At 37.1% G+C, this 27,500-nt stretch overlaps 1 protein-coding gene and 1 long non-coding RNA gene across 3 annotated transcripts in view; both read right to left on the bottom strand.

The window, feature by feature from the left end:
* Positions 1-3,889, bottom strand: part of LOC144976684 (uncharacterized) — a 115,373-nt gene extending 111,484 nt beyond the window's left edge. Inside the window, exons 1-2 of the long non-coding RNA XR_013646138.1 lie at positions 3,759-3,889; positions 229-470 (exon numbers count right to left, since the gene is read on the bottom strand). This is a non-coding gene — a long non-coding RNA (uncharacterized LOC144976684). The remainder of the gene's footprint in view (positions 1-228; positions 471-3,758) is intronic.
* A 9,492-nt stretch (positions 3,890-13,381) lies between these two features.
* LOC144976682 (copine-3-like) overlaps positions 13,382-27,500 on the bottom strand; it is a 39,998-nt gene continuing 25,879 nt past the window's right edge. For both annotated transcript variants that reach the window (XM_078921021.1, XM_078921020.1), the window contains 4 exons: positions 25,669-25,775; positions 24,237-24,379; positions 14,865-15,101; positions 13,382-13,897 (listed from right to left, as the gene is read on the bottom strand). In XM_078921021.1, the coding sequence (XP_078777147.1) occupies positions 13,781-13,897; positions 14,865-15,101; positions 24,237-24,379; positions 25,669-25,775 (604 nt within the window). In that variant the 3' untranslated portion in view covers positions 13,382-13,780. The remainder of the gene's footprint in view (positions 13,898-14,864; positions 15,102-24,236; positions 24,380-25,668; positions 25,776-27,500) is intronic.

Genomic DNA, 27,500 nt, shown 5'->3' with positions numbered 1-27,500 from the left:
CGGTAATCAAGAGGTCCCAGGTTAAATCCCTATCTCCCTAGTTGAGATAGGAATATTTCTGGGATGATTTTGAAAATATATTTATATATAGATTTATATAGAACTGAAAGAAGTCATATGGAAAGAGAGAGAGAGAGAGAGAGAGAGAGAGAGAGAGAGAGAGAGAGAGAGAGAGAGAGAGAGAGAGAGAGAGAGAGAGAGAGAGAGGACACATATTATTATACTTACCCCTTAAATAACACAAGCGATGAAAATCGGGATGACAAAAGTGACCCATGATGTAGAAGTTTGTCCTAGACTGACCAGAAAGCCTGCATGGGCGGGGCTTAGATCACCAGGATTAGCGAGTTATCCTGCGTAGATGAACGTGATTCCAACGGCAACGACGAAGTAAAGAGATAGGCCCAGACCAAAACCGGCCTCTGGCAGAAATCCTAGAATGAAGACGGGAAGGCCTGTAAGAATGTTGGCTGTGGAAGAAATGAGGGGAGACTATTTTCAATGTATTAAAAGGTGGCCCGGTATTGGAAATGTAACAAACGTCAAGCAATGTTTAGCATGTTTAGTGGAAGGATGGGAAACAGTGATCGTGGAAAATTCTGATCCCGATGTTGTGTTCAATTTACAAAAAAATCCTCACTTGACTCAGGTATAAATTCGTAACATGTAGAACGAAACATGACGCCTGTTCGGCGATATTACAATTTTTTTTCTGACAGAGACAACGCTGTCAACGGCCAGGTTTTCATTTTACACCTGAGTACGATGAGAGAATGTGAGTAAAATGTCTTTTCCAAGTACTCATCTATGCGCTTTAGCGAGGCTCGAACCCAGGACCTTCCGATCGGAAAGCGAGTGTCATACCACAAGACCACATAGATAAGCGTGGATAAGCGGTACGGTCTTTGCTTCGTACCCGAAAGGTACCGAGTTCGATCACCAGCCGATGCATTGTGTGGCCTTGAGCAAGTCACCTAGCCCTAGCTCAATTTGCAGCGCTGCACTGTGGCTGACGCCTGGGTCATTCAAGTCTTCCCTTGGAATAGATCCTAGAGACAAATTTCCCCTATGGGGTGAATAAAGGCAATGTTTTATTTATTTATTAAATAGTGAATAAACTCATGGCCCACGGTACTCATCTAGACTGACGTTAAATTTCATGACGAGGTAATATTTTTCTCTACGACTGTATCAGTCAAGCGACCAAATAGGAGGAAGATTGGAACCGTGATGGCGATGGGGATAGATGCTATCGGATTCATCTGGGAAATGAAATAAAATTCGCTTTATTCGTATTCAGGGGGGGGGGGGGGGGGGATTCTGTAGGGTCAATAGGATTTAATAGTCTGATGTCACGTGCGCCCAGCAACCAGCTCTTGGTTCTAAACAAAGAAAATCGGTACTTTTTATTCTTTATGCTGGCTAGAACATTTTCACATGCCATGTGATCAGAAATTATAAAAGTGAAAACATGATCAGATTTATAGTGTTTTTCTCCTCTGGATACACTGTTATGCTCGTCGGAGATGTGTCTCATAAGGGTGTACGCCATTTTCCCGATAGTTTAGAACCCGTTACTAAGTTACTATGCGGCTTTACGAGGAAAGTGACCTCGGGACTGTTGAAGCCTTTTCTTATGCGATTTTTGTTTCCTTAAGAGGCATCCAAAGGGAAATTCTGCCATTAACGTTAATCATTAGGGTAATTCTTTATTAGTGTCAATCTTCAGTGAATCTCTTTCTTTAGATTCGATCTTTCGGGGAATCCTCAATGAAATTCTTTCTTTACAGTCGGTCCTCATGGGGTTTTTTTTTTCTGTAGTCTCAAATCTCAATGGAATTCTTTCTTTAGAATTGATCCTTGGGGGAATCCTGTCTTTAGTGTCAAGCCTTAAGGGAATTCTTACTTCATAATAGTCGATCCTCATGGTAATCCTTTCTTTTGTGCCAACCCTTACTGAAATTCTTTCTTTAAAGTTGAATCTTTTCTTTAGTGTCAACCTTTAAGGAAATTCTTTCTCTACGAGAAACCCTCAGGGTAATTTTTTTCTCTAGTGTTGATCCTCGGGGGAATTCTTTCTTTAAAGTCAATCCTCGGGGGGAATTCTTTCTTTAAAGTCAATCCTCGGGGGAAATTCTTTCTTTAAAGTCAATCTTCGTGGGGAATTCTTTCTTTAAAGTCAATCCTCAGGGGAATTCTTTCTTTAAAGTCAATCCTCGGGGGAATTCTTTCTTTAAAGTCAATCCTCGTGGGGAATTCTTTCTTTAAAGTCAATCCTCAGGGGAATTCTTTCTTTAAAGTCAATCCTCGGGGGAATTCTTTCTTTAAAATCAATCCTCGGGGGAATTCTTTCTTTAAAGTTAATCCTCGGGGGAAATTCTTTCTTTAAAGTCAATCCTCGTGGGGAATTCTTTCTTTAAAGTCAATCCTTAGGTCGATGCATTCATTGCCTTGTGAGTTATTGTCGTTGGAAGTATTCAAGAAAAAAAATTTATGTTATTATTATCCCATAGGTTGAACTATTGAATACAACTAGCTATTCGTTTTCCTTTCGAGGTCGTCGCCATTTTTTTCAGACGTAATCCTTTGGTTAGTGTAAGCCCAGAGACTTAAGATGAGGCAACTTACTCTCCATCTCCACAGTGATTATACAAAATTAAATCAATATAACGAAGTATTTAAACACGATACACAATAATCCACTGAAAATATCCTCAAGAAACAAGCACAGCAATAGCTTAATAAATATGTACAGAAAGAAGTACAGATTCATAAGATAGGTGGGTAGTATTATAAGAGAGAGAGAGAGAGAGAGAGAGAGAGAGAGAGAGAGAGAGAGAGAGAGAGAGAGAGAGAGAGAGAGAGAGAGAGAGAGAGATCAAAAATGCTTTGTGAAAGATTCCAAGTGATCGGTAACTGGAGGGTTCATCACTCATATTAATTCACAATTCGACCAATAAGTGTGTTGTAGAATCAAGTGAAAATATCGAGACACGAAAACTTAGGAGCTCCATGGGTATGCAATGTCAAGTTGGTTAACATAGCATGTTTTGAGTATTGATGATATGCATAGCCTTTACAATGTACTATCTTAAAGAGAGAGTTTAATGAGACGTTATTAATCGCCTAGACCAACTGAAGTTAAAAGCTGCGGTTATGTGGTCTAGAGGTATGACACTCGCTTTCGGATTGGAAGATCCTGGGTTCGAGCCTTGCTGGGCACTCACATTCTCTAACCGTACTCATGTGTAAAATGAGTACTTGGCCGTTAACAGCGTTGTAATATCGCCTAACAGGCGTCATGTCACGTCCTACATGTTAAGTATTGCTGTTGGTCAGGATACAAGCGCTTTGAGCACGTTCAGTGGACATTGTACTATATAAAAGCTCAATTTTTTAGAACCTGAGAAAACCCTTGCCAAACTTCGGTTATTTTACAAATAGACATAATATGACCTAAAGGCTGTTTAGCGACTTGACATGATCTGATCTGGATACTCATCTTCTTCTTCTTTCAGATTATCCCACATTTGGCAGGGTTGCCATACATCTCCCATGCATCTCAGTTCAGAGCATCATCTTCCTCCAGGCTCAGTTCTTTCATATCGTCCTTTACCTTATCCAACTATCTAGTCTTTGGGCGTCCCTTATTCCTCCTTCCCGCTAGTAATCGATGATGATGATGATGATGATGATGATGATGATGATGATGATGATGATGATGATGATAGTCTAGGTCACATTTTGGTTTATCTTACCTTCCGATGCAGCAATTTGGTAACATCCCTTAGGTAGATCGGCCCCTGGGTGACAAGGGTAAAGTACATCCACTCCATCGAAAATTCGACAACTTAGAAGGCCCACACTGGAATTGAAGTTCGGATTCGGCTAAACGGAATGCTGGGAAAGATAATAAATTAATAATGATAATAATAATAATAATAATAATAATAATAATAATAATATATAATAATAATAATAATAATAATAATAATAATAATAATAATAATAATAATAATAATAATAATAATAATAATAATAATAATTATAATAATAATAATAATAATAATAATAATAATAACAATAATAATAATAATAATAATAATAATAATAATAATAATAATAATATAATAATAATAATAATAATAATAATAATAATAATAATAATAATAATAATAATAATAATAATAATAATAATAATAATAATAATAATAATAAGAAGAAGAAGAAGAAGAAGAAGAAGAAGAAGAAGAAGAAGAAGAAGAAGAATTAATATTCCAATAGCACCTTTTGCCGTACCCTCAAGGCGCTTAAAAATGAAAACGTTTTATTGAAATATGATGCTGAGATAATATTATGTGATCTATCGAGTCCAATTGGTATTATGTTGGCATTATTAGGGAAGACAACAATGGAATGGACGTTAGGATTCGCCTAAATAGGATTTTGGAGATGAAAAAGAGTTGCGGTAAAATGATAAATATCTACATTTGAGAGACTGACTCGTGTTCCTTAACATTAAAAACTTGAGCTTGAGCGGCTATGCGGCTTTGTGATATGACACTCGCATTCGGATCGTAGGGTCCTGGGTTCGAGCTACGCTCAGCGCACAGTTGAGTCCTTGGAAAAGGCTTTTTAGTCACATTCTCTCAGCGTACTCAGGTCGTTAAAAGCGTTGTCTCTGTCGGAAAAAAAGTTGTAATATCGCCTAACCTAACAGGCATCATGTCTCGGGACCGATTGTAAAGCGCTTTGAGCATGTTTAGTGGATATTGCGCTATATAAAAGCTCAAGCTTTGTTTTGTTTGTTTGTTTTTTTAATTTTTAAAAAGGCTTAAATTTCCTGAGATCGATAATAATTATTTTTCTAACTCTATGTTTTTCTTCACCAACTTTATTTCGATATAATACCTGATAGACTTAACGAGATACATATTTTTAGTCATAGTTATAAGTACTAAACAAAATTATGTACAGTATGATCTAATTCCCTTTGAGCGAGAGTTTTAATTGAGCATTTATATAGCGCAATATCTACTTAACGTGCTCAATGCGCTTTACAAGGGGTCCCTGGTCAACAGCAACATTTAACATGTAGGACGAGACATGACGCCTGTTAGGCGATATTACAATTTTTCGGACAAAGACAACGCTGTTAACGGCCAGGTACTCATTTTACACCTGAGTACGGTGAGAGAATGTGAGTAAAGAGTCTTTTCCAAGGACTCAACTATGCGCCGAGCGAGGCTCGAACCCAGGACCTTCCGATCCGAAAGCGAGTGTCATACCACTAGACCACATAGCCGCACGACGTTTTGAAATTAAATTCTATAATATGCTGTGTCATAATGACGTTTTGATGAAAATCCATGAAATGGTCAGGATCGAGAGAGTTAATAAACGTTTTATTCACTTCCGTATTTTCAGAAAGATCAAGCCAGTTGGCAACAACAACCACTATCACACCTTCATCATCACTACTACTGTTACTACAACCACCAACATCACATCATCCTCACTATCATCAGTACTACAATGTCTACCATTAGGTTTTGGAGCTTTACTTCATTTGAATTAAGGAAACTTTGGGATTGTATTTGGCATTGTGTTTATGTATCATAATATAATTCTAATCAATTATCTATTTAGAACTATACAATATGTAAACACAATGCCAAATACCATTCCAATTCCTTTTTATTGTGTGCGGAAATTCCTATTTCGGCATTGAAATTCCTACGAGTGGTGTCTGAAACTCCTGTGAGCCAAATTTAATGTTGGCGTCTCTGTATATGCACAAGTATACGTGCCTGTTAAATCAACGAGATCAAAGGTTTATCAACAAATAATGTACAATTCAAGTGTTGAATAAAATGAAAATGTGAACTCAGTTTCTAAATTCACATTTACGTTTTTGACGTCATATATGAATTCCTGGTGTCCAGAGAGTATTTTCTTTTCATTCAAGACGGTCATGTTTTGTTTTTGTTTGTAAGGGTTTTACGGCGCTTGCAACACATTAAGGTCATATCAGCGCCAGTAAAAAGGACGAATGGGACAATAAAAAGTTATAGAATTCAATTAAAGCACCCAAGAAAAGGTAAGACAAAGGGGAATTTGTTCAAATAGGAAACAGATGTAGATTCCAAGAGCACACCATCAAAGTACTTAGTTTGAGATCACCTAAAAGTCTCATCCAGACACAGGCACAGGTCCCCACTAAGAGGAATACACTCAAATGTTAACACATCAAATATAACATGTAAATAAAACATAATACAGTAAATAACAGAGATGATTTACAAGGAAAAAAATATCATCTCCCAAGGCAATAACTATACATTCGACTGTTTCCCTCTCAGCCAAGGACAGGACAAAACCAAGCAATCTCACTCCAAGACAAAGACAGAAGGCTATTGGAAAACAGATAAGAGGGGATAGAAGACACAGCAAGTACCTCCCTGCCCACTATGGGAAGTAGGAACCCCACCCAGTACGATCACAAAAAATGTGAAGAGTGGGATATGCTTTTGGAAAATTGAATAACGAATAGAACCAATTATTTTATTGAGAACTACAATTGCTTTGTTTTTGATTTCAATGGTTTTACGGCGCTTGCGACAAATTTAGCCCATATCAGCGCCAGTGAAAAGAATAAAAATGGGATAGTAAAATTATTCTAGATTCACAATCAAAGCACCCAAGAAAAAGTAAGACATAGGGGAACTGGGAATAAATAGGGATCAGATGTAGATTCCAAGAGCATACCACCAATATACTTAGTTTGAGATCACCTATAAGCCTCATCCGGACACAAGCACAAAATCCAACAAAGAGGAACACACTCAAATGCTTACTTTATACATTAAAAATAACAAATATAATAATACATAACAGAGAGATGATTTAAAAGGAAAAAAATATCATCTCCCAAAACAATAACTATGCATTTGACTGTTTCCCTCCCAGTCAGGACTCCGGCCAGGGCCAGGGCAAAACCAAGTAATCTCATTCCAAGATAAAGACAGAAAGCATGTTGGAAAATATATATAAGGGGATATAAGACACAGCATGTACCCCCCTGCCCACTATGGGAGGTCAGGAACAGCACCCAGATACATTCGTTTATAAACAAAAAATAACAAGTAAAGACAATTAATCAGCAATGCAATGTTTATAGTTTAATTATATAATTTATATAAGAATACATCATAATCATAATCATAACATAATGATCACAGAAATTGATACACTTATAAAAAAACAAACAATTATTATTGTAACATAACATCTTGGGAATGAAGTACAAAAACCTGAAACCAAAACGTTACAAATTAGGCACAGGAAACCATAAAGAAATACCAAATATCTGGTGCTAGATTTTTTAAAAAATGCCTTAGGGCTTGGCTCACCCACACCGGAGACTGACTCCGACGACCTGGCACCGCCGTCCTCGGAATCAAGACATTGGGCACGGACAAAATACTAAGAATAAAGAGAAGAGCCGCTAGACCTACCCATACCAAGCATCCGACGTCCTCTGTCATTTTATTTCGAGCTTGGTATATGAGTAGGTCTAACGACTCTTCTCTTTATTCTTAGTATTTTGTCTGTGCCCGACGTCTTTGTCCGGAAGACGGCAGTACCGGGTCGTCGGTGTCAGTCTCCGGTGTAGATGAGCCCTAAACACTTTAAAAATTGAAAATCCCTTTTTTTTCTCTCTCTCTTTCTTTTTTACTCTTAACTGATAAATTCATGTGTCAATGGAAGCAACTTGCATTCAACAAGAACTTAAACTTTAATTTATACATTTATCGTAAGCAGATCTACAATTATCATATTCAAGTTCAAATGTAAAAAGAGGAAATATATACAAATAACTCAATTCAATTTTTTTTAAAAACGAGCCAAACAGTGAGAACCAAACCACTCAAACACGTTGAGCACGTAGCCAGTGAGAATCAAACCACTCAAACACGTTGAGCACGTAGCCAAACAGTGAGAACCAAACCACTCAAACACGTTGAGCATGTAGCCAAACAATGAGAACCAAACCACTCAAACACATTGAGCACGTAGCCAAACAATGAGAACCAAACCACTCAAACACGTTGAGCATGTAGCCAAACAATGAGAACCAAACCACTCAAACACGTTGAGCATGTAGCCAAACAGTGAGAACCAAACCACTCAAACACGTTGAGCACGTAGCTACATCCATCAATAAACATTAGGGATGTTTATCACAAAAAAAAGAAAAAGAAGACAAACATCCAAGCAGACAGATTTATGAATGATATTTAGATAAAATTTGTACCAAATTTTTAAACATTGTTCCTATTCAAGTAAGTCAAATTGTTTATTCTATAAACATGACATAAAATAAATATAATTAAATCGAAGATGTAAGTTATATAACATATATATATATATATATATATATATATATATATATATATATATATATATATATATATATATATTATATATGTGTGTGTGTGTGTAGTAGTTCACAACACTACAATGGAATAACATAAAACAGTAATGGAATAACAATAATAAAATCACAAACATAATCAATTAAATTAGAACAATAAAAGCCAGACAACCACCGAACAAGTTCTTTAAAATGAAGACCCAGTTTACTTTTTCAAACGTCATCAAAAAAAAAAAAGAAATAAACAATAATACTGAAGAGTTTACAAGGGAATCAGATGAAGATATTGTTTGATTGTTTTTAAGTGTTTTAAAGCGCTTGCAACACATAAAGGGCATATCAGCAGTAGAAAAAGGAAGAAAATGGGTTCGCAAACAGTTCTAAAACTACAATTAAAGCACCCAAGAAAAGTAAGACAAAGGGGAACTGGTTCAAATAGGAAACAGATGTAGATTCCAAGAGCACACTACCAAAGTACTTAGTTTGAGATCACCTAAAAGTCTCATCCAGACACAAGCACAGGTCTCCATTCAGAGAAATACATTCAAATGTTTACAAATCATATATTATATATATAAAACAAAGAATAATACAATGCATAATAGAGAGATGATTTACAAAACAAAAAGCATCATCTCCCAAAACTCTTAATTATTCATTTGACTGTTTCCCTTCCAGCCAGGGTATCAGATCGGCCAGGACAAAACCAAGTAATCTCATTCCAAGACAAAGACAGAAAGCACGTTGGAAAACAGATATAGGGGAATAAAAGACAAAGTAAGTGACTACCTGCCGACTATTGGAGGTCAGGAACCCCACCCAGGGGCCAGGACAAAACCAAGTAATCTCATTCCAAGACAAAGTCAGAAATCATGTTCGAAAAACAGATATAGAGGGATAGAAGACACAGTAAGTGCCTCCCTGCCCACTATGGGTGGTCAGGAAGCCCACCCAGTGATGAAGATAGAAAATTTATCAGATCAAGCCAGTATAAAGGTCTTACTATGGGTTCAATCAGTCCTTAAAAGCTTTGCTGTTATGAAGTGCTATTCTGTGGTTATATTCAAAAGTTGTTTGAACAACAACAACAACAACGGCAACAACAATAATAATAATAATAATAATAATAATAATAATAATAATAATAATAATAATAATAATAATAATAATAATAATAATAATAATAAAAATAAAATAATAATAATAATAATAATAATAATAATAATAATAATAATAATAATAATAATAATAATAATAATAATAAAATAATAATAATAATGATAATAATAATAGTAATAATAATAATAATAATAATAATAATAATAATAATAATGATGATGATGATGATGATGATGATGATGACGATGATGATGACGAAATAATAGTAAGAAAATAAATATCACGCTTCTGGACAATATTGTCCATTTCAGTTGCCGATAAAATCACACAGAAAAAAACAAAAAAACAACAGAAAATGCATTAAAAACTGACAGAACTCTTGCAAAGAACGTCAAACTGTGTTACAAAAACAAAACAAAACGAAAAAAAAATACAACAAAAAAAAAACAAAAAAAAAAACAATAAAAAACAGCAATAGTTTGTTTTCTAGGCAAGGAAAAATTAATTTAAAAACAGTAAGAGTAAGAGTAGTCAAAGGAATTCATCATAATATATGCTAAGGGGAATTTTAGTTTTTGACAAAGCTGTATTGCACTATTTAAAATAATATATGATTTATTTCTTCGTTTAAGTGGTTTATATTCATAAACAATCCTCATTTTACGTAAATATTCAGCCATGGAGGTAGAAAACAGTTGATTGTTCTTTATTAAAATTACGTTCCAATCATTATGTTTGTTTTTTGTTTGTTTTTAAGGGTTTTACGGCACTTGCAACACATTGAGGTTATATCAGCGCCAGTAAAAAGGAAGAAAATGGGATAGTAAAAAGTTCTAGAATTACAATTAAAGCACCCAAAAGAAAGGAAGACAAAGGGGAACTGGGAACAAATAGGGATCAGATGTAGATTCCAAGAGCAAACCATCAATGTACTTAGTTTGAGATCACCTATAAGTCTCATCCGGACACAAGCACAAAATCCAACAAAGAGGAATACACTCAAATGCTTACATTATACATTAAAAATAACAAACATAATAATACATAACAGAGAGATGATTTACAAGGAAAAAAATATCTCCCAAAACTATAACTGTGCATTTGACTGCTTCCATCCCAGCTAGGACTCAGGCCAGGGCCAGGAAAAAAACTAAGTAATCTCATTCCAAGACAAAGACAGAAAGCATGTTGGAAAACAGATATAAGGGGATAGAAGACATAGTATGTACCCCCCTGCCCACTATGGGAGGTCAGGAACCCCACCCAGCCAATCATTATGAATCATGAATTATGCCGGATATTTTGTCTTCCAACAAATGTTTAGTATTCTTGTTGGTACTTATTTCTGGTTGTAATCAGTAACACACTTTATAGTCACCTGGAACAACTACAAAAGACGTCTAACTTCTACGTCATGGCACAAGACCGAAGGGCTAGAGCTCAGGTGGTCGCTGGTTCGGATAAGTAAGTAAGTAAGTTCTGGTTGTAATAGAATGAATGATTCTATCTATAAAGCTTGTTTTCATAACTTCTACTGATGTACTCTAAAAATAAAACTTGTATTTAAAATTTTGGCCAGAAAGCACGTCCTTCAAATATCGAACGAATAAAAATTACTCTTATCGATATATATATATATCAAGAGCAGTATTTTCTGTTGAGCCTTTCGGTGAAAAAGCCTTTTCATTCATAGCTCCACGCCTATGGAACGCACTTAGTCCTCAGACAAAGTCCTGTGAAAATTTGTCATCTTTCAGGAAATGTCTGAAGACTGAGTTGTTCCGCGAGACTTATTTTTCATAAAATAGATGTTGCTTTGATTTTGCTTTTGGGATGCATGCTTATTATGTATCATGTAGTGTCGTGATTTTTAATTTTGTTGTTTTTAAACATTTTTATTTTTATTATGTAAAGCGCCGCAGAGCACGATTAACGTGGATGTTTAGGCGCTATATAAATTCATTATTTACTATTTTACTATTTAAGACGTGCGTTATTTTAAGTCGTGTAGACATTGAGGTACTTACAGCATGCCTGTATTGTGAGTATACATTGTAAATGGTTGGCGGGAGGAGAGGCAAGATAACAGGAAATAATGTATTTACAGCTTAATATTTACATCTGATAAAAATATTCTTCTTACTTCATTGTAGCAATGGGAATCTTATGAATATGATTGAATGTAAAAAGTGATTGAAAACACATCTAGGTTCAAAGTTGGTCACATTTCATTTATAGACAGTTAATGAATCATCACATTTAAAAGAAAAAAAGAAAAAGAAAAATCTACAAAACAAATAAAAATAAAAAGAAATGAACCATCACGAAGCCAACAAACTATTGAAAAATAGAAAACTTGATATCCAATAACCGTGTCAAAGGAAACAAAACAAACACAAAATCCAGAAAAAAACGATTTATATCTCAGCACAGTTACCGAATATATAACGTTGCCTCAGCATATGACCTTTCGGTTACAAGAAAGAGAAAAAATGAGTAGTTTTTTAGCCATAGGCATTAGATACTAAAATGGGTGATTCAGCAGCATTCAGTATTGAGAAATGAGCTGACATGATAAAATAATATAAACATTAGTGCAAATCCATAAATTAATCTCAATAACATATTTCAAACATGCGTATTTGTAAAAAAAAAATAAAAAATTAACGCAGTTAAAAATTTCCAAAAACTCATTTTTCTTGGAAATAAAATATAATTAAGTAAAGTACTCACAGTTCTTGTTATTGCGACAATTTGTTCATTTATTTCCAAAACTATTGTTGTAGCATACAATATTTAGGACAAAGTTTAAACTTGCAGAAAATACATTTGCTGACTATTCATGTCATGCAGTTGTCTAGTTTGCTTTGAGTTTAGTTGTAGATTTTAAAATTGCTGCCCTTAACTTTCCTTAAAGTGATCATTTAGTTGTTTGATATATTGTACTACTCGAATGCATAATAAAGATGTATATATATATATATATATATATATATATATATATATATATATATATATATATATATATATATATATATATATATATATATATATATATATATATATATATATATATATATATATATATATCAACTCAAATTTAATCCAAGAACTAAATTAAACATGTGAGCTTTTTTAATATAGCGCAATGTCCACTAAACGTGCTCAAAGCGCTTTACCAAGGGTTCCTGACCAACAGCAACATGTAACATGTAGAACAAGACATGACACCTGTTAGGCATATTATAAATTTTTTTTCAAACAGAGACAACGCTGTTAATGGCCAGGTACTCATTTTACACCTGAGTATGGTGAGAGAATGTGAGTAAAAAGCCTTTTCCAAGGACTCAACTATATGTCGAGTGAGGCTCGAAAAACTCAAGACCTTCCGATCAGAAAGCGAGTGTCATACCACTAGCCCACATGGCCGCACGTACACAAAAGGGGAACAACAAGGGTTAAAAGACAAAACAATTCATCAAGAGACTAAAAACCACAATGTTTGTGGATGAGAGTTAAACTCTCTTTTTCAGCTCACAACTCTGGAAAATGGCTGGATTATATTTTTACAATAGAGATATTGTTCCATAATCGTATGAACATTTGTGTAATAACAAGAAATAAAGTGAGTTGGAAAGTGCCAGAAGACAACAGAGAAGAAAAACGTTGCGGCGGCGATGGGGGCTTGAACCCGTGACCTTACTCGTACGACAACTCCGCCTGACCGGGGAGATCGTAACTCTACCGTATGAGCGAGCTATCCACGAGGTCGCGGGTTTGAGCCCCAATTGCCACAGTTAAGTTTTTATTCTCTGTTGTCTTCTAGCACTTTCCTACTCACTTCATTTCTTGTTATTATCAACATAAGTGCCAGCTCCACTCACTTTTCTAATGTGTGACCCATCGTCTCAAAACGGCATTATGTCGGAACGAACCAGATGCTTAAAAGCCGAAGTAAATGTTAAACTGGTCAAAAATATAAATTGTTGGCATTAGCACCCTAAAATATAGGATCCATTCTCTTCAATAAAACATACAAACTCAACACAAGTCTGATATTTCTGGCTATACATTCAATTTTCAACATCTTAACCAACCCGACTTAATACCTTTTTGAGGCAAAAGGTCACATATTTGTATACAACTCTAATAAATGGAAAAAAGATATTTTTACAAGAGAGATATTGTTCCATAATCGTGTTAACATTTGTATCCAATATCATCTCAAACATTGGCGTTGGCTGCTTTTTTGTTAGGGCCGATTTTTCTCATTTTGTAATAATCCGTCACCTGCTTCGGAACCTCGGCCAGGACGTGTCTGGCCAATTCCGCAGGCGTGCTCTAAAAAGAATAAAAAGAAGAAGAATAACAATATTAATAATAATAATAATAATAATAATAATAATAATAATAATAATAATAATTAATAATAATAATAATAATAATAATAATAATAATAATACTTTATTGCATCCCAAAAAGGACATTTTTTGTACAGACGTGTTATAATTTACACAATAATATAAAAATACAATGGAAATATGATGTATATATAAAAAAGGAGCAGTTCCAAAACCACAGACGTGCTTTATATGAATAATTTCAACACTGTAAAATAGTTAAAACTGTCACTATAAATTGAAAATTGAAAAGATTGCAAAAAAATAAATTAATAAATAGAACAATTTTCCACAGTACTTACTAACCAAAGGAAAAAAAAATTCCTTTCATCACCTTCAGGAGAAAACTTTGTATTATATTTATTTTTTTTTAAAATCAAAGATCACAAGGGCATCAACTGCAGTGCAGTAATATATCTTGAGCAATTTGGACTAATGACATGCATTAAAGGCATCACTGCTGGTTATAATAAACGTCTTTATGCCACGGTTAGTATGCAGGAAAATTAAAGAGTGGTGGGAACAGTACTGACAATGGACGTTTTGGATACAAACCCTTCGTCAGCACAACAATAAAAAAAAATCACATTTTCTTTAGTATTTTTACGATCTCAGCCCGTTTATTTGTTTATTGTTGTGCTGAGAAAGGGTTTGTACCCGAAACGTCCATTGTCCGTAATGTTCCCATCCGAAGACTTTCCATTATCACATTTTCTTTAGTATTTTTACGATATCAGCCCATTTATTTGTTTATTGTTGTGCTGAGAAAGGGTTTGTACCCGAAACGTCCATTGTCCGTAATGTTCCCATCTGAAGACTTTCCATTATCACATTTTCTTTAGTATTTTAGTATACATTTACATTTTATAACATCCTAACATAACATATATAAAAATATATATACTTACATTTCTAAATTGTCTGAACGGCACAAATTGCACAATGTCCCTTTTGGCCGCCTCCCCATTCGGTGATCTCAGAACTCCGTCATCTCCGTCTAACTCCTCCATGTCGTCAAAGTTGGCGTTGCCGACCCCCACAATGATGAGGGACATGGGAAGTTTGGAAGCCGATACAATAGCGTGTTTGGTTTTGGACATGTCACTCAGGACTCCGTCTGTCAGTATCAGCAGGATAAAGTAAGCCTTATGGAAAAAAAAACCCAATAATATAATATAATATAATATAATATAATATAATATAATATAATATAATATAATATAATATAATATAATATAATATAATATAATATAATATAATATAATATAATATAATATAATATAATCTGTCATCTGCATTTTTTGCCAAAGTGGGACCTAAAATTTGCCAAAATTTGCCAAAAAACCCCCCAAAATTTGCCAAGAAATTTGCCAAAAAGACAAATATTTGCCAAAAAATTTGCCGAGAAGAACTAAGCATTTCAGTAAAAATTAACACGCGATACAGAAAAAAAAATATATATAAGACAATTTATTACATTTAAGGAGGCTACATTATGAATAGTGTTGTTACAAAGATTTTAAAAGATCATTATCCGTAGAGAGTAGCTTCCCTTGGTTGGGCCCAGGTAAAGCTGCAACATTTCTCAAGTTTCGCACTTTTTTCTTCGTTATTTTGTTTTCGCTTCTTTTTTTCTCAAAATTTGTCACGCGATTTGCCAATTTTCCCAAAATTTGCCACGATTTGCCAATTTTGGGAAATTTGCCAAAATTTGCGGATCGCCCTGATATTTGCGGCCGCAAATTGCCATTTGTGGCCGCAAAAAATGCAGATGACAGTATAATATAATATAATATAATACAATACAATACAATAAAATATAATATAATATAATATAGTATAATGAATTTGGAACTCGCTGTCAGTAAAAAAAAAAAAAAATGAGCTTTTATATAGTGCAATATCCACTAAATGTGCTCAAAGCGCTTTACAAGGGGTCTTTGGTCAACAGCAACATTTAATATGGAGGACGGGACGTGATGCCTGTCAGGCGATATTACAATTTTTCGGACAAAGACCAGGGGTGAGAATGACTGGTCACTAAAATGGAGGAAATTTTTCAGCGCTAAGATCAAGAAGCATCCATGCAAAAATAACCTATAAATTTAAATTTCATTAAAATATATTTTGATGCAATCCAAAATGTGTCTTGCAGCAATTTCGACACCACTCGGAGGAATTTCAAAAACTGAAAGTGTAATTATGACATGGTGGTTGTAGTAATGGTAGTCGTAGGTATGATGATGTGGTGGTGGTTGTAGTAGTTATGGTAGGGATGATGTGGTGATGGTTGTAGTAGTAGTGGTAGTCGCCACATCTCCCTTATTCACAGATTCACTAATGCCCACCTCCCATTGTTGATAGTTGACCAGAGACGCCAACTTAAAATTTGGCTCACGTAAATTTCAGAAACAATTCCGAATATTTTCAATGCTTAAACAGGAATTTCTGCAAACTAAATATAATCTATTGAGATCTATAATCATCCCAATACCCCTTGTTTCCAATCAAGTAAAGTTCCAAAACCAATTTCAGTATGACGTATAAAATATAAAAATGAATGGTAGGCGTGGTGGTAATAATGTATGATGGTGGATGTTGTACTGGTGGCAGTAATGATAATGATGATGTATGTGGTTGTGGTGGTTGCAGAAGTGGTGGTGGTGATATTGTTGTGTTGGAGGAGGTTGTAGTAGTGGTGGTAAGGATGTGGTAGTGATTGTTGTTTTAATGGTGATAGTGTTTTGATATCGTCGTCGTGGTGGCGGTAATGATGGTGATGATGATGATGTGGTGGAGGTGGTTGCAGTGGGGCTGTAAAAAAATATAGATTTAAGTAAGATCAAAAGTACCGGAGAAAAGGTGAGACTGGTTCAAATAGGTGACTTCAAACTAACTACATTGATAGTTTGATCTTGGAGTCCGTTTGTGAGAATCGGACTTCAAGATCAAACTATCAATGTAGTTAGTTTGAAGTCACCTAAAAGTTTCACCAAGACACAAGTACAGAATCCTTGTGAAAGTAATACAAAATTTAGAACAACAAATCTAACGTCAATGCTGTTAACGGCCAGGTACTCATTTTACACCTGAGTACGGTGAGAGAATGTGAGTAAAGAGCCTTTTCCAAGAACTCAACTATGCGCCGACCGAGGCTCTAACCCAGGACCTTCCGATCCGAAAGCGAGAGTCATACCACTAGACCACATAGCCGCACAAGTAAGGCTCTCGGGCAGCGTAGAAAATTTAAAGAAAAATCTAAAGACTCATCTATTCCAGAAATTGTTGTGCCAGGCATTTTCATATTGATGAGTAAATAATACCTTTTATTCTTTGATTCCATTTTGTTGAATGTCAATTTCATTTTGTAAAACTTGCATAGTTAGTGTGAATGACTGTTGTGTGTGTCTGTTTGGCTCGGTACGAGCGTGTTTATGGTTTGATAAGTATATTGTAAAGCGCTTTGAGGCTTCGGCCTTTTTAGCGTTATACAAGAACACTTTATTATTGTTATTATTATTATTATTATTATTATTATTATTATTATTATTATTATTGTTATGTACCAACCGCAGTACATAAAATAACTGACAGGGAAGACGCTCCTTGGTTGCCAATCATCAAGTAATTGTTTATTCAAGTCCTTTAAATCATAATATATCACAGACTTAGTAACATTAAACATGCAGTATAGAAATATACATAAACAGAAATATACGTTATGTAATATAACGTCAATGCACAAGTGTAGTTAACTAATGATACGAATATAACGTATTCTATTAATATATTCAATTGTGACATTATTTAGAAATAACTAAATGTAATTAAGTGTATTATTCAGGGAAGTAAATTATTAGTTATTGCAAAGGGCAATAACTCAACAATAACAATACACCATAACACCTCCCTTCTAGCCTGAAGGATACTGAAGGTTTAACCATCAAAATATTAACATAGACACATAATGTAACAGTCCACTTAAAACACTATTTCAAAGTTAATTTGAAATTCTATGTTACACATCCAGAAGATCGCCGTTACGATTAACATTTAAAAGTCCGTACGAACAATACTATTTCAAATGTCCGGTGATCACATACACTATATCAAGTCCATTTGACAGTCCATGCACTGGAATAATCTGTTACAAGAACGTGAGTCTCGTTGTCACAATTAGAATATAACCAGTATGTTAACTACTGTGGCGTGTGCGCAGTTGGTCGACGTGTCTTCTCAAAGTAGGACCATCCGGCACGATTTTCACATCGAACATTCGGTTTCCAATCACTGATGCTACAATCGCTGGCACCCACTTGTCCCTACGCCCCCTCTGAAAAGACAGGGCATAGCACTGGCTGTTCACTGTGAACTTAGTTTTCCTAGACGAGCGAAGATTTACACGGCTGTGGGGCAGGAGCACATCTATCTTCGCCCGTATCTGTCGACCAATCAGAAGTTCGCTTGGGCTATTGCCACTGCACAGGGGAGTTCTCCGGTACTGGATCAAGAACTCGTGTAAGGCCTCACTGGTACTGAGGCTGGACTTCCTTAGCGACTTTTTAAATGACTGTATCAGTCTCTCAGCTGCACCGTTGGTCTCTGGATGATACAGGGCTCCTTGTAGGTGTTGAATACCCCGGCTCTCACAGAAACTGGCAAACTCAGCTGACGAGAAGCACTGCGCATTATCAGTGACGATGGTATGCGGGTAGCCAATATGCGCAAAATCCTCGTCCAGCTTTTGAATTGTCGCCTTCGTGGTGATGGATGTCATCTGGTGGACACACGGATATTTGGAGTATGCATCCACCATCACGAGCCAGTTGTGTCCTTTGAAATTCACGGCGTGGTCGATATAGACACGTTCCCATGGTTTGTCGGGCATAATCCATGGCTGTTTTGGAGGCAAAGGTCGGGCCGCATTCCATTTGACCTTCGTCACCGTCTTTACTCGTTGATGTTGACTTCTCTCCCAACAGGCAGACTTTATGTGGCCCTTAATGCCACAGTGGTGGCAAAGGGCTTCCTTGTATCGACAGGCATCACTCGAGTGGTTCCCGAGGCACCGGTAGCATCGGGTTTTCTGGTTCCCGTTCTCCGCTGATTTTGATTGGCGGTTGATCTCTGGAGACGGTTCGTTATTCGCCGTGGGCAGCTTACGAGCCGGATTTCGATTGGGCTGGAACTTAAACACATCGGCATTTGATGTGCTGACCATCTCTCTGGCAACGTTTCCAGCCTCCTCCACTTCTGCGGCGATCTGAATGGCTCGATTGAACGTCAGCTCGTCGTCCTTTACTTTAAACAAGGCTTTGACGATAGCCTCGCTGTTGATCGAGCAAACTAATCGAGTCCTCATTGCCTCGTCCAACGGGTCCTTGATCGAGGCAAAATCACATGTAGCTGCCTCTTGCCGAATTCTCGCAGCTAACTCGTGGACAGTCTCTCCTGGCTTCCTTTCTGTTCGTGTCCAGAATTTGTAACGCTCCCGAACAACGAATCTTTTGGGGTTGAAATGGTCAACCATGTGCTGCTCGATCTCATCCATCGATAATTCGTTGACGTCCTTGGGAGCAACGCTCTGTGAAGCCAGGTTTGCCAGCAGCTTGAAGATGGCACACGATTGGTTGGTGAGAAAAATCTCCGCAATCCTGTCCGATGGAATGGAGTTGGCCTTTACGAACGTCTGGAAACGTGACCAATAGTCCGTCCACAGCTCTGCGTTTGAATCAAACTCGCAGAACCTGGTGTTGGTCACTGACGACTTGGGACGATCCATCACCAAGGCCATTAACGTTTCCATCTGTTGACGCTGCAACTCCATCTGCTGTTGTTGTTGGGCCATCTGATCACGCAATAGCCCGATGAGCTCCTCGTTGGTCCATGCTGCTCGTGTAGTCATGACGATACGTCCAAAGCAGCCAATGAACGATCAGCAGGCCGATACGTCACTCCGCTAGTTGGTTTTCCGTGCTGTCCGATACAGCAAAAGGTAGGTCAACCGTTTGACCCAGTTCCTCCTCGCACGTCCGACATGACAAGGCAGGCTTGCCCTGATGAAAACGTCCAAAACCAGCCAATGGACGGTCTGTAGGTCGATACGTCCGACTCCGCTGGTTGGTTTTCCGTGCTGTCCGATACAGCAAAAGGTAGGTCAACCGTTTGACCCAGTTCCTCCTCGCACGTCCGACACGACAAGGCAGGCTTGTCCTGATGAAAACGTCCAAAACCAGCCAATGGACGGTCAGTAGGTCGATACGTCCGACTCCGCTGGTTGGTTTTCCGTGCTGTCCGATACAGCAAGAAGTACGTCACCCGTCCGACACGGCAGGTACTCCTCGCACGTCTGTCACGACAGGCAATCACGTCCTGATGATTCTTCCACGTCTGTCACGACTGACAGTCACGTCCTGATGATTCTTCCACGTCTGTCACGACTGACAGTCACGTCCTGATGATTCTTCCACGTCTGTCACGACTGACAGTCACGTCCTGATGATTCTTCCACGGCTGTCACGACTGACAGTCACGTCCTGATGATTCTTCCACGTCTGTCACGACTGACAGTCACGTCCTGATGATTCTTCTAAAACAGCCAATGGACGGTCTTCCCTCTCAGCAAGTCGAAACGTCGCTGTACATACACGTCCGACTCCGCTGGTAAGTTGTCATTGCTGTCCGATACAGCAAGATAAGTAGGTCACGGCAGGTTCTCCTCGCTCGTCTGGCACGGCAAGGCAGGTAGGTCCCCCTCGCTCGTCTGGCACGGCAATGCAGGCAGGTCCCCCTCGCTCGTCAGGCACGGCAAGGCAGGCAGGTTCCCTTCGCTCGTCTAGCACGGCGAGGCAGGTAGGTCCCCCTCGCTCGTCTGGCACAGCAAGGCAGGCAGGTCCCCCTCGCTCGTCTGGCACGGCAAGGCAGGCAGGTCCCCCTCGCTCGTCTGGCACGGGAAGCCAGGCAGGTCCCCTTCGCTCGTCTGGCACGGCAAGGCTCGTCCTTCTTCGTCCGGAGGCAGACAAGGGCAAGGCTCGTCCTTCTTCGTCCGGAGGCAGACCAGGGCAAGGTTCGTCCCTCTTCGTCCGGAGGTAGGGCAGGGCAAGGCTCGTCCTTCTTCGTCCGGAGGCAGGCCAGGGCAAGGCTCGTCCTTCTTCGTCCGGAGGTAGGGCAGGGCTGTCCCCTTCGTGGGTTGGCAGTCCTTAAAAGGACTGTGATTTCATGTGACCCACAGCTGGAATCCTCGTCGCCACTGTTATGTACCAACCGCAGTACATAAAATAACTGACAGGGAAGACGCTCCTTGGTTGCCAATCATCAAGTAATTGTTTATTCAAGTCCTTTAAATCATAATATATCACAGACTTAGTAACATTAAACATGCAGTATAGAAATATACATAAACAGAAATATACGTTATGTAATATAACGTCAATGCACAAGTGTAGTTAACTAATGATACGAATATAACGTATTCTATTAATATATTCAATTGTGACATTATTTAGAAATAACTAAATGTAATTAAGTGTATTATTCATGGAAGTAAATTATTAGTTATTGCAAAGGGCAATAACTCAACAATAACAATACACCATAACAATGATTATTATTATTATTATTATTATTATTATTATTATTATTATTATTATTATTATTATCATTATTATTATTATTATTATTATTATTATTATTATTATTATTATTATTATTATTATTATTATTATTATTATTATTATTATTATTATTATTATTATTATTATGAATTAATATAGTGCCTAATTCCAATTAAGAATTGCTCATTAGCGCTTTACATCAGCACAACATGTATCAAAAACACAAATATAGAACTGACATGTTAAAAACCACATAAATTCGATGATAAAATAATATATTATAATAATAAAATACAAACTAAAAAAGTGAGTGTCATACCACAAGACCACATAGCCGCATATTATTTATCTTAAGTAGGGGATAAGTTACAGAAGTTTGTTTGTTTTTAAGGGTTTTACGGCACTTGCAACAGATTAAGGTCATATCAGCGCCAGTAAAAAGGAAGAAAATGGGATAGTAAAAAGTTCTAGAATTACAATTAAAGCATAAAAGAAAAGGTGAGACAAAGGGGAATTGGTTCAAATAGAGAACAGATGTAGATTCCAAGAGCACACCATCAAAGTACTTAAGTTTGAGATCACTAAAAGTCTCATCCAGACACACAAGCACAGGTCCTCACTAAGAGGAATTGGATTCAATAGTCTGATGTCACGCCGCCCGGCAACGGCGGCCATCTTGGTTCTAAACAAAGAAAATCATTACTTTTTATTCTTTATGCTGGCTAGAAATTTTCATATATGCCTTGTGATCAGAATGTGTAAAAGTCAAAATATGATCAAATTTATGTTTTTTTTCTCTCTGGATATGCTTTTATGCTCGCCGGAGAAATATTTCATACGGGCATCCGCCATTGTCCCAATAGTTTAGAGCCAGTGTTACTAAGTTACCATGCGTCATTAGGAAGGAAGTGACGTTACGACTGTTGAAGAGTATACACTCAAATGTTTTACAAATCATACATAATATAAAGAAACAGAAATTTGGAAGACAAAAAATGAAGTGAGTAGGGAGGTGGCAGTGGCAATGGGGATTTAAACCCCCAACCTTCTGGTACAACAACTCTGCCTGGGAGCCTCCATTGCCGCTGCAAAATTTCAATGCTCTGTTGTCTTCTGGCACTTTTCGACTCACTTCAGTTCTTGTTGTTATTGACATAAAAGCCTGATCCACTCACTTTTCAGAAATTTGGATGTCAGTGTCAGCTAGGTATAAATACTAATTATTTTTTTCTTATATCACAGCCGATTACTTTGATCAAAGCATTTTGTTTTTGACATGATTTTCTTCCAACACATGACAATGTACAGAAATAGATGAGAGGGAAGAGAAATAAACAGAGAATGATAGAGTGAAATCCTGCTTTAAGCCAACACAGCTGTGCCAGACTTGAAGCAAGGTTGACTTAATCCATTGTCAATGGAACCCACTTAGATAACCAAAAATTTGGGACCACCAAAAATTATTGACTTATCCATTATAAATGTAACACACTTAGATAACCAACAATTTGGGGCCACCAAAAATTATTGACTTATCCATTATAAATGGAACACACTTAGATAACCAACAATTTGGGACCACCAAAAATTATTGACTTATCCATTATAAATGGAACACACTTAGATAACCAACAATTTGGGACCACCAAAAATTATTGACTTATCCATTATAAATGGAACACACTTAGATAACCAACAATTTGGGACCACCAAAAATTATTGACTTATCCATTATAAATGGAACACACTTAGATAACCAACAATTTGGGACCACCAAAAATTATTGACTTATCCATTATAAATGGAACACACTTAGATAATCAAAAATTTGGGGCCACCAAAAATTATTGACTTATCCATTATAAATGGAACACACTTAGATAAAAAAACCCCCAGAAAATTGAGGACCAACACGAAGTGTTGACTTAAAGCAGAAGTTGGCTTTAAGAGTGTTGAATTTTTGCAGATTCCCCTGTATACAGAAATAGATAAGAGGGAAGAGAATTAAGCGGAGAAAGATAAACTAATATATTTTTGGGTGAGGTGGAGATGCTAATAAAAATAATGAAAAAAGAAGTAATACAGTTGAATTCACAAAAATTCATAACTCTTAATGTCAATTTCTGCTTGTAGTCAACACCTCTTGTTCGTCCCAAATTTTCTGTTCTTTATCTGTGCTCCTTTGATAATGGATAAAGTCAACCTAGCTTAAACTTTGATGATAAAGCCATTCAATCTTTCTCATGCGGCTAAGTGGTCTTGTGGTATGACACACACTTTCAGATCGGAGGGTCTTGGGTTTGAGCCTCACTCGGCGCATAGTTGAGTCCTTGGAAAAGGCTCTTTACTCACATTCTCTCACCGTACTGTAAAACGAGTACCTGGTCGTTAACAGCGATGTCTCTGTTGGAATAAAAAATTGTATTATCGCCGAACAGGCGTCATGTCTAGTTCTTTATGTTACCTGTTGCTGTTAGTCAGGTAACCCTTTGTAAAGCGCTTTGAGCACTTTTAGTGGATATTGCGTTATATAAAAGCTCAAATTAAATTTCGGCCTCCAGGTTGGTACAGTGCACACACACACACACACAAACACCCAAACACACACTCATATATGCACCTGGTCCACACCCACAACAAAAAAAAAAAAAACCCCAAAAGACTCACATGGGCCCCTTTCTGCATTTCCTCCTGTTGTGCAGCCCTTGCAAATTCAGCGACATGTTCAATGATAGGCGATGCATTTGTTGGTCCATACAGCGAAACTTGTTGGATACAGTTATAATATGCCTGGAGGACACCATCAATTCCTGGAGGAAAGAAAAAAGAAAAGAAAAGAGCCAAATCAAAATGATGATTTTTAAAAAAATGAACCAAGCAAATGTTACAGTGAATGACATAATCAGTCGGATGGTGAAAAGTTTTGAACTGAGGTACTGCCAAGTTTAGTTAGAAGGACAATTTTTAAAATCAAAAAATGAGTTCTTGTCATAAATGATTAAATCAACCGTTTTTGTACATCTTCAGGAAATATCAAAGCTTACTTTCACTTCTGAATATTTTTTACAGCTAGTCAAGTTGAAAAAGTATTAAATTTGAGAAAAGTTGCTGGATACCTTTCCTATATTTCTGACCATGACTTCATGAAAAATCACCCGATTTACTTCAAATAAAGATTAAAATGCTCTGGTGAGCATATTCTTTCATAAAATGAAAAAAATGCAAATCCAAAATTTTCATCTTCCGACTGATTATGTCGAGAATGGTGGGGGCTGCCTGAAGACTGGGATCATGAAAATGCTAACAAGAGTGAAAATGGAGAGGCTTCGGATGGGAACAATTCAGACAATGGATGTTTCGGGTAGACACCCTTCGTCAGCACAACAATGTTGTACCCGAAACGTCCATTGTCTGTATTGCTCCCATCCAAAGCCTCTCCATTTTCACTCTTCCGACTGATTACGGCATGCTCTGACACAAATGTATTACCTATTTTAGAGAATTATCAGGCCTGCTTTCTACCATGAAAATTAAGAACTAGAGCTAGAAATAAGATGACAAGGGCTAAAACAGGAGACCCTAAAGCACAATACTGGTATGACCTCAAAATAGATTTAGAGCTCTGTCTGTTCCTGGCTTTCATTTGCTAGTCAAATAATTAAAATCCTTGGACATGCAAGGGTCATTTTCATACATATGAACAAATAAATAATAACGTGAAGTTGAATGTAAGCTTCATTTTAATTACAAAAACAGATCAAATGAACGTTTCGGGTTTCCCCTTAATCAACAAAACAGGATGATTGAAACACCACAGATGAATGAGATGATGACATCATCTCATTCATCTGTGGTGTTTCAATCATCCTGTTTTGTTGATTAAGGGGAAACCTGAAACGTTCATTTGATCTGTTTTTGTAATTAAAATGAAGCTTACATTCAACTTCACGTTATTATTTATTTCTTCGAGCTTTGAGCAGCAACATTTACACTACATATGAACAATCCAATTAAAAAACTAAAAATTTTCCAGAATGCTAAATCGGTTATTGGAACTGTTGGCCCCACTGACAACATATATCAGAGAATTGATAATTACCAGCACAATAAGGGTTCTGTGGGTTAAAGTTGACTGCAAACTGATGAGAAACTTGCCCTGAGGGTGGCAGTTTGGCCCCAAAACCAAGAACTGGAAACAATTTGTCCCTGGTAATGTTAAATAATAATAATAATAATAATAATTTTAAAATTGAAATGGACATTTTTAAAAACTCTTTAAAAGCAAATTAAAAGGTAGTTGAATTTTTATAACAACAATGAATATTCGCAGCTGTGTCCTGGCCATCTTTGACCGCTTTGAGCCTTGAAGTTGACAAAAATTTGCGATTTTGGTGGACGTCGCATTATGGTATGCGTTATTGTTTGAATTTTTGCTATATTATGTTGGACCATAAGTTATTTATTGAGATACAAATCATCATTGACCAAAAATGAAACATTAAAGTCATGAAAAAATATATTGAAAAAATTTGTTTGTTTTTTTGCTGAACAGCACGGGGAGCCATATTCAAGGGCAGATAAGTCCAAAAGTCGATAAATATTATCATTTTCCTTCAAATAATTGTAATCTATGCTAAAAGTTGTACAGGATTACCAAATTTGAGAGAGTTAGCTTGATTACTAAAAAAGTTATAGCCTCTCAAAAATGGACCCACGAGCAAATTTGATTTTGACACGTTTTGAGACAAAATTTCAAAAAATTGTAAAAAATTCAAATATCCATATTCTGAACTGAAAATTTGATTTTCTTCATGTCTTATAAGTATTTTCAATTGAGCCTAGTTTGAGGAAAATCAAAAGGGGTGTGGTTCCCAATTTCCGAAAATTTGGTCCACTTGACACATGGAATGGCCCAATAGCTATTCACTGCTGGGTGGACAGGGGGATCAGAAAAAAAAAAAAATCTTCGATTGCACTCGAGATCAATCTCGGTCCCTTTGTATGTGAAGCGAGTGCTTCACCAACTGAGCTATCAGGACCCCCCCCCCCCCCCCCCCCCCATCCCCACTATAGACACTGGACTAAACTCCAGCCAGCTCCATGGGCCTCATTCATGGCTTCGAAAGACATGTAACCCACATCAGTGGGGACTCTCCACCTGTCCAACATGTACCCGATGTGGGCAAGAACCCGAAACGGCAGAGCATCTGGTCGAACGGTGTGTTGTGACGATGCTACCTGGCAGGTTTGCGACGGTGCACGAATGCGGACCGGACTTTGCTGATTGGGTCGATCGTCATAACATAGTAGTGGATTGGATTATTGCAATGCTCTGTTGTTTGGCGTTTCGCAATATAATCTGAGACGTCTTCAGATTGTCCAAAACAGCGCTGCCAGACTAGTATTCATGAAGCGTAGGTGCGATTCTGCCAGACCTCTGCTTCATGACCTGCACTGGCTGCCCGTTGAGAAAAGGATTAAATTCAAAGCTTGTACTTTAGTGTATCGTTGTCTTGAAGGTACTGCCCCTTCCTACATTTCGGAACTAATTGAAATATATTCAAAACCCCGCCCCTTACGTTCGGCCAGTGATTCCACCGAACTAGTTGTCCCTCGAATACGGAAAAATGCTGGAATGAGATCCTTTTCTCATTTCGGACCCTCTGTTTGGAACGCCTTACCACAGAGCATTCGTGAAAAAGAAATCTTTGTCTATTTTTAAACGTTCGCTTAAAACATATCTGTTTCGTTTTTAGTAGATGTTATGAGAAGCAAGATAGGTTTGTCTTTTCTATTGTGAGTTGTGTGTCTGGGTGTGTGTGTGTGTGTGTTGTGTTGTGTGTGTGTGTGTGTGTGTGTGTTTGTGTGTGTGTGTATGCTTGTGTGTGTGAATGAGTATGTGTCAGCCAAAGTAATTTGTAATTTAAGCGC

Source organism: Berghia stephanieae, chromosome 7 (assembly GCF_034508935.2).
Source record: "Berghia stephanieae isolate SIO BIC M18660-M18661 chromosome 7, UCSD_Bste_1.3, whole genome shotgun sequence".
Lineage (NCBI taxonomy): Eukaryota > Metazoa > Mollusca > Gastropoda > Nudibranchia > Aeolidiidae > Berghia > Berghia stephanieae.
The sequence above is the reverse complement of the archived record's forward strand: the minus strand, read 5'-3'. Positions and strand labels throughout refer to the sequence as shown.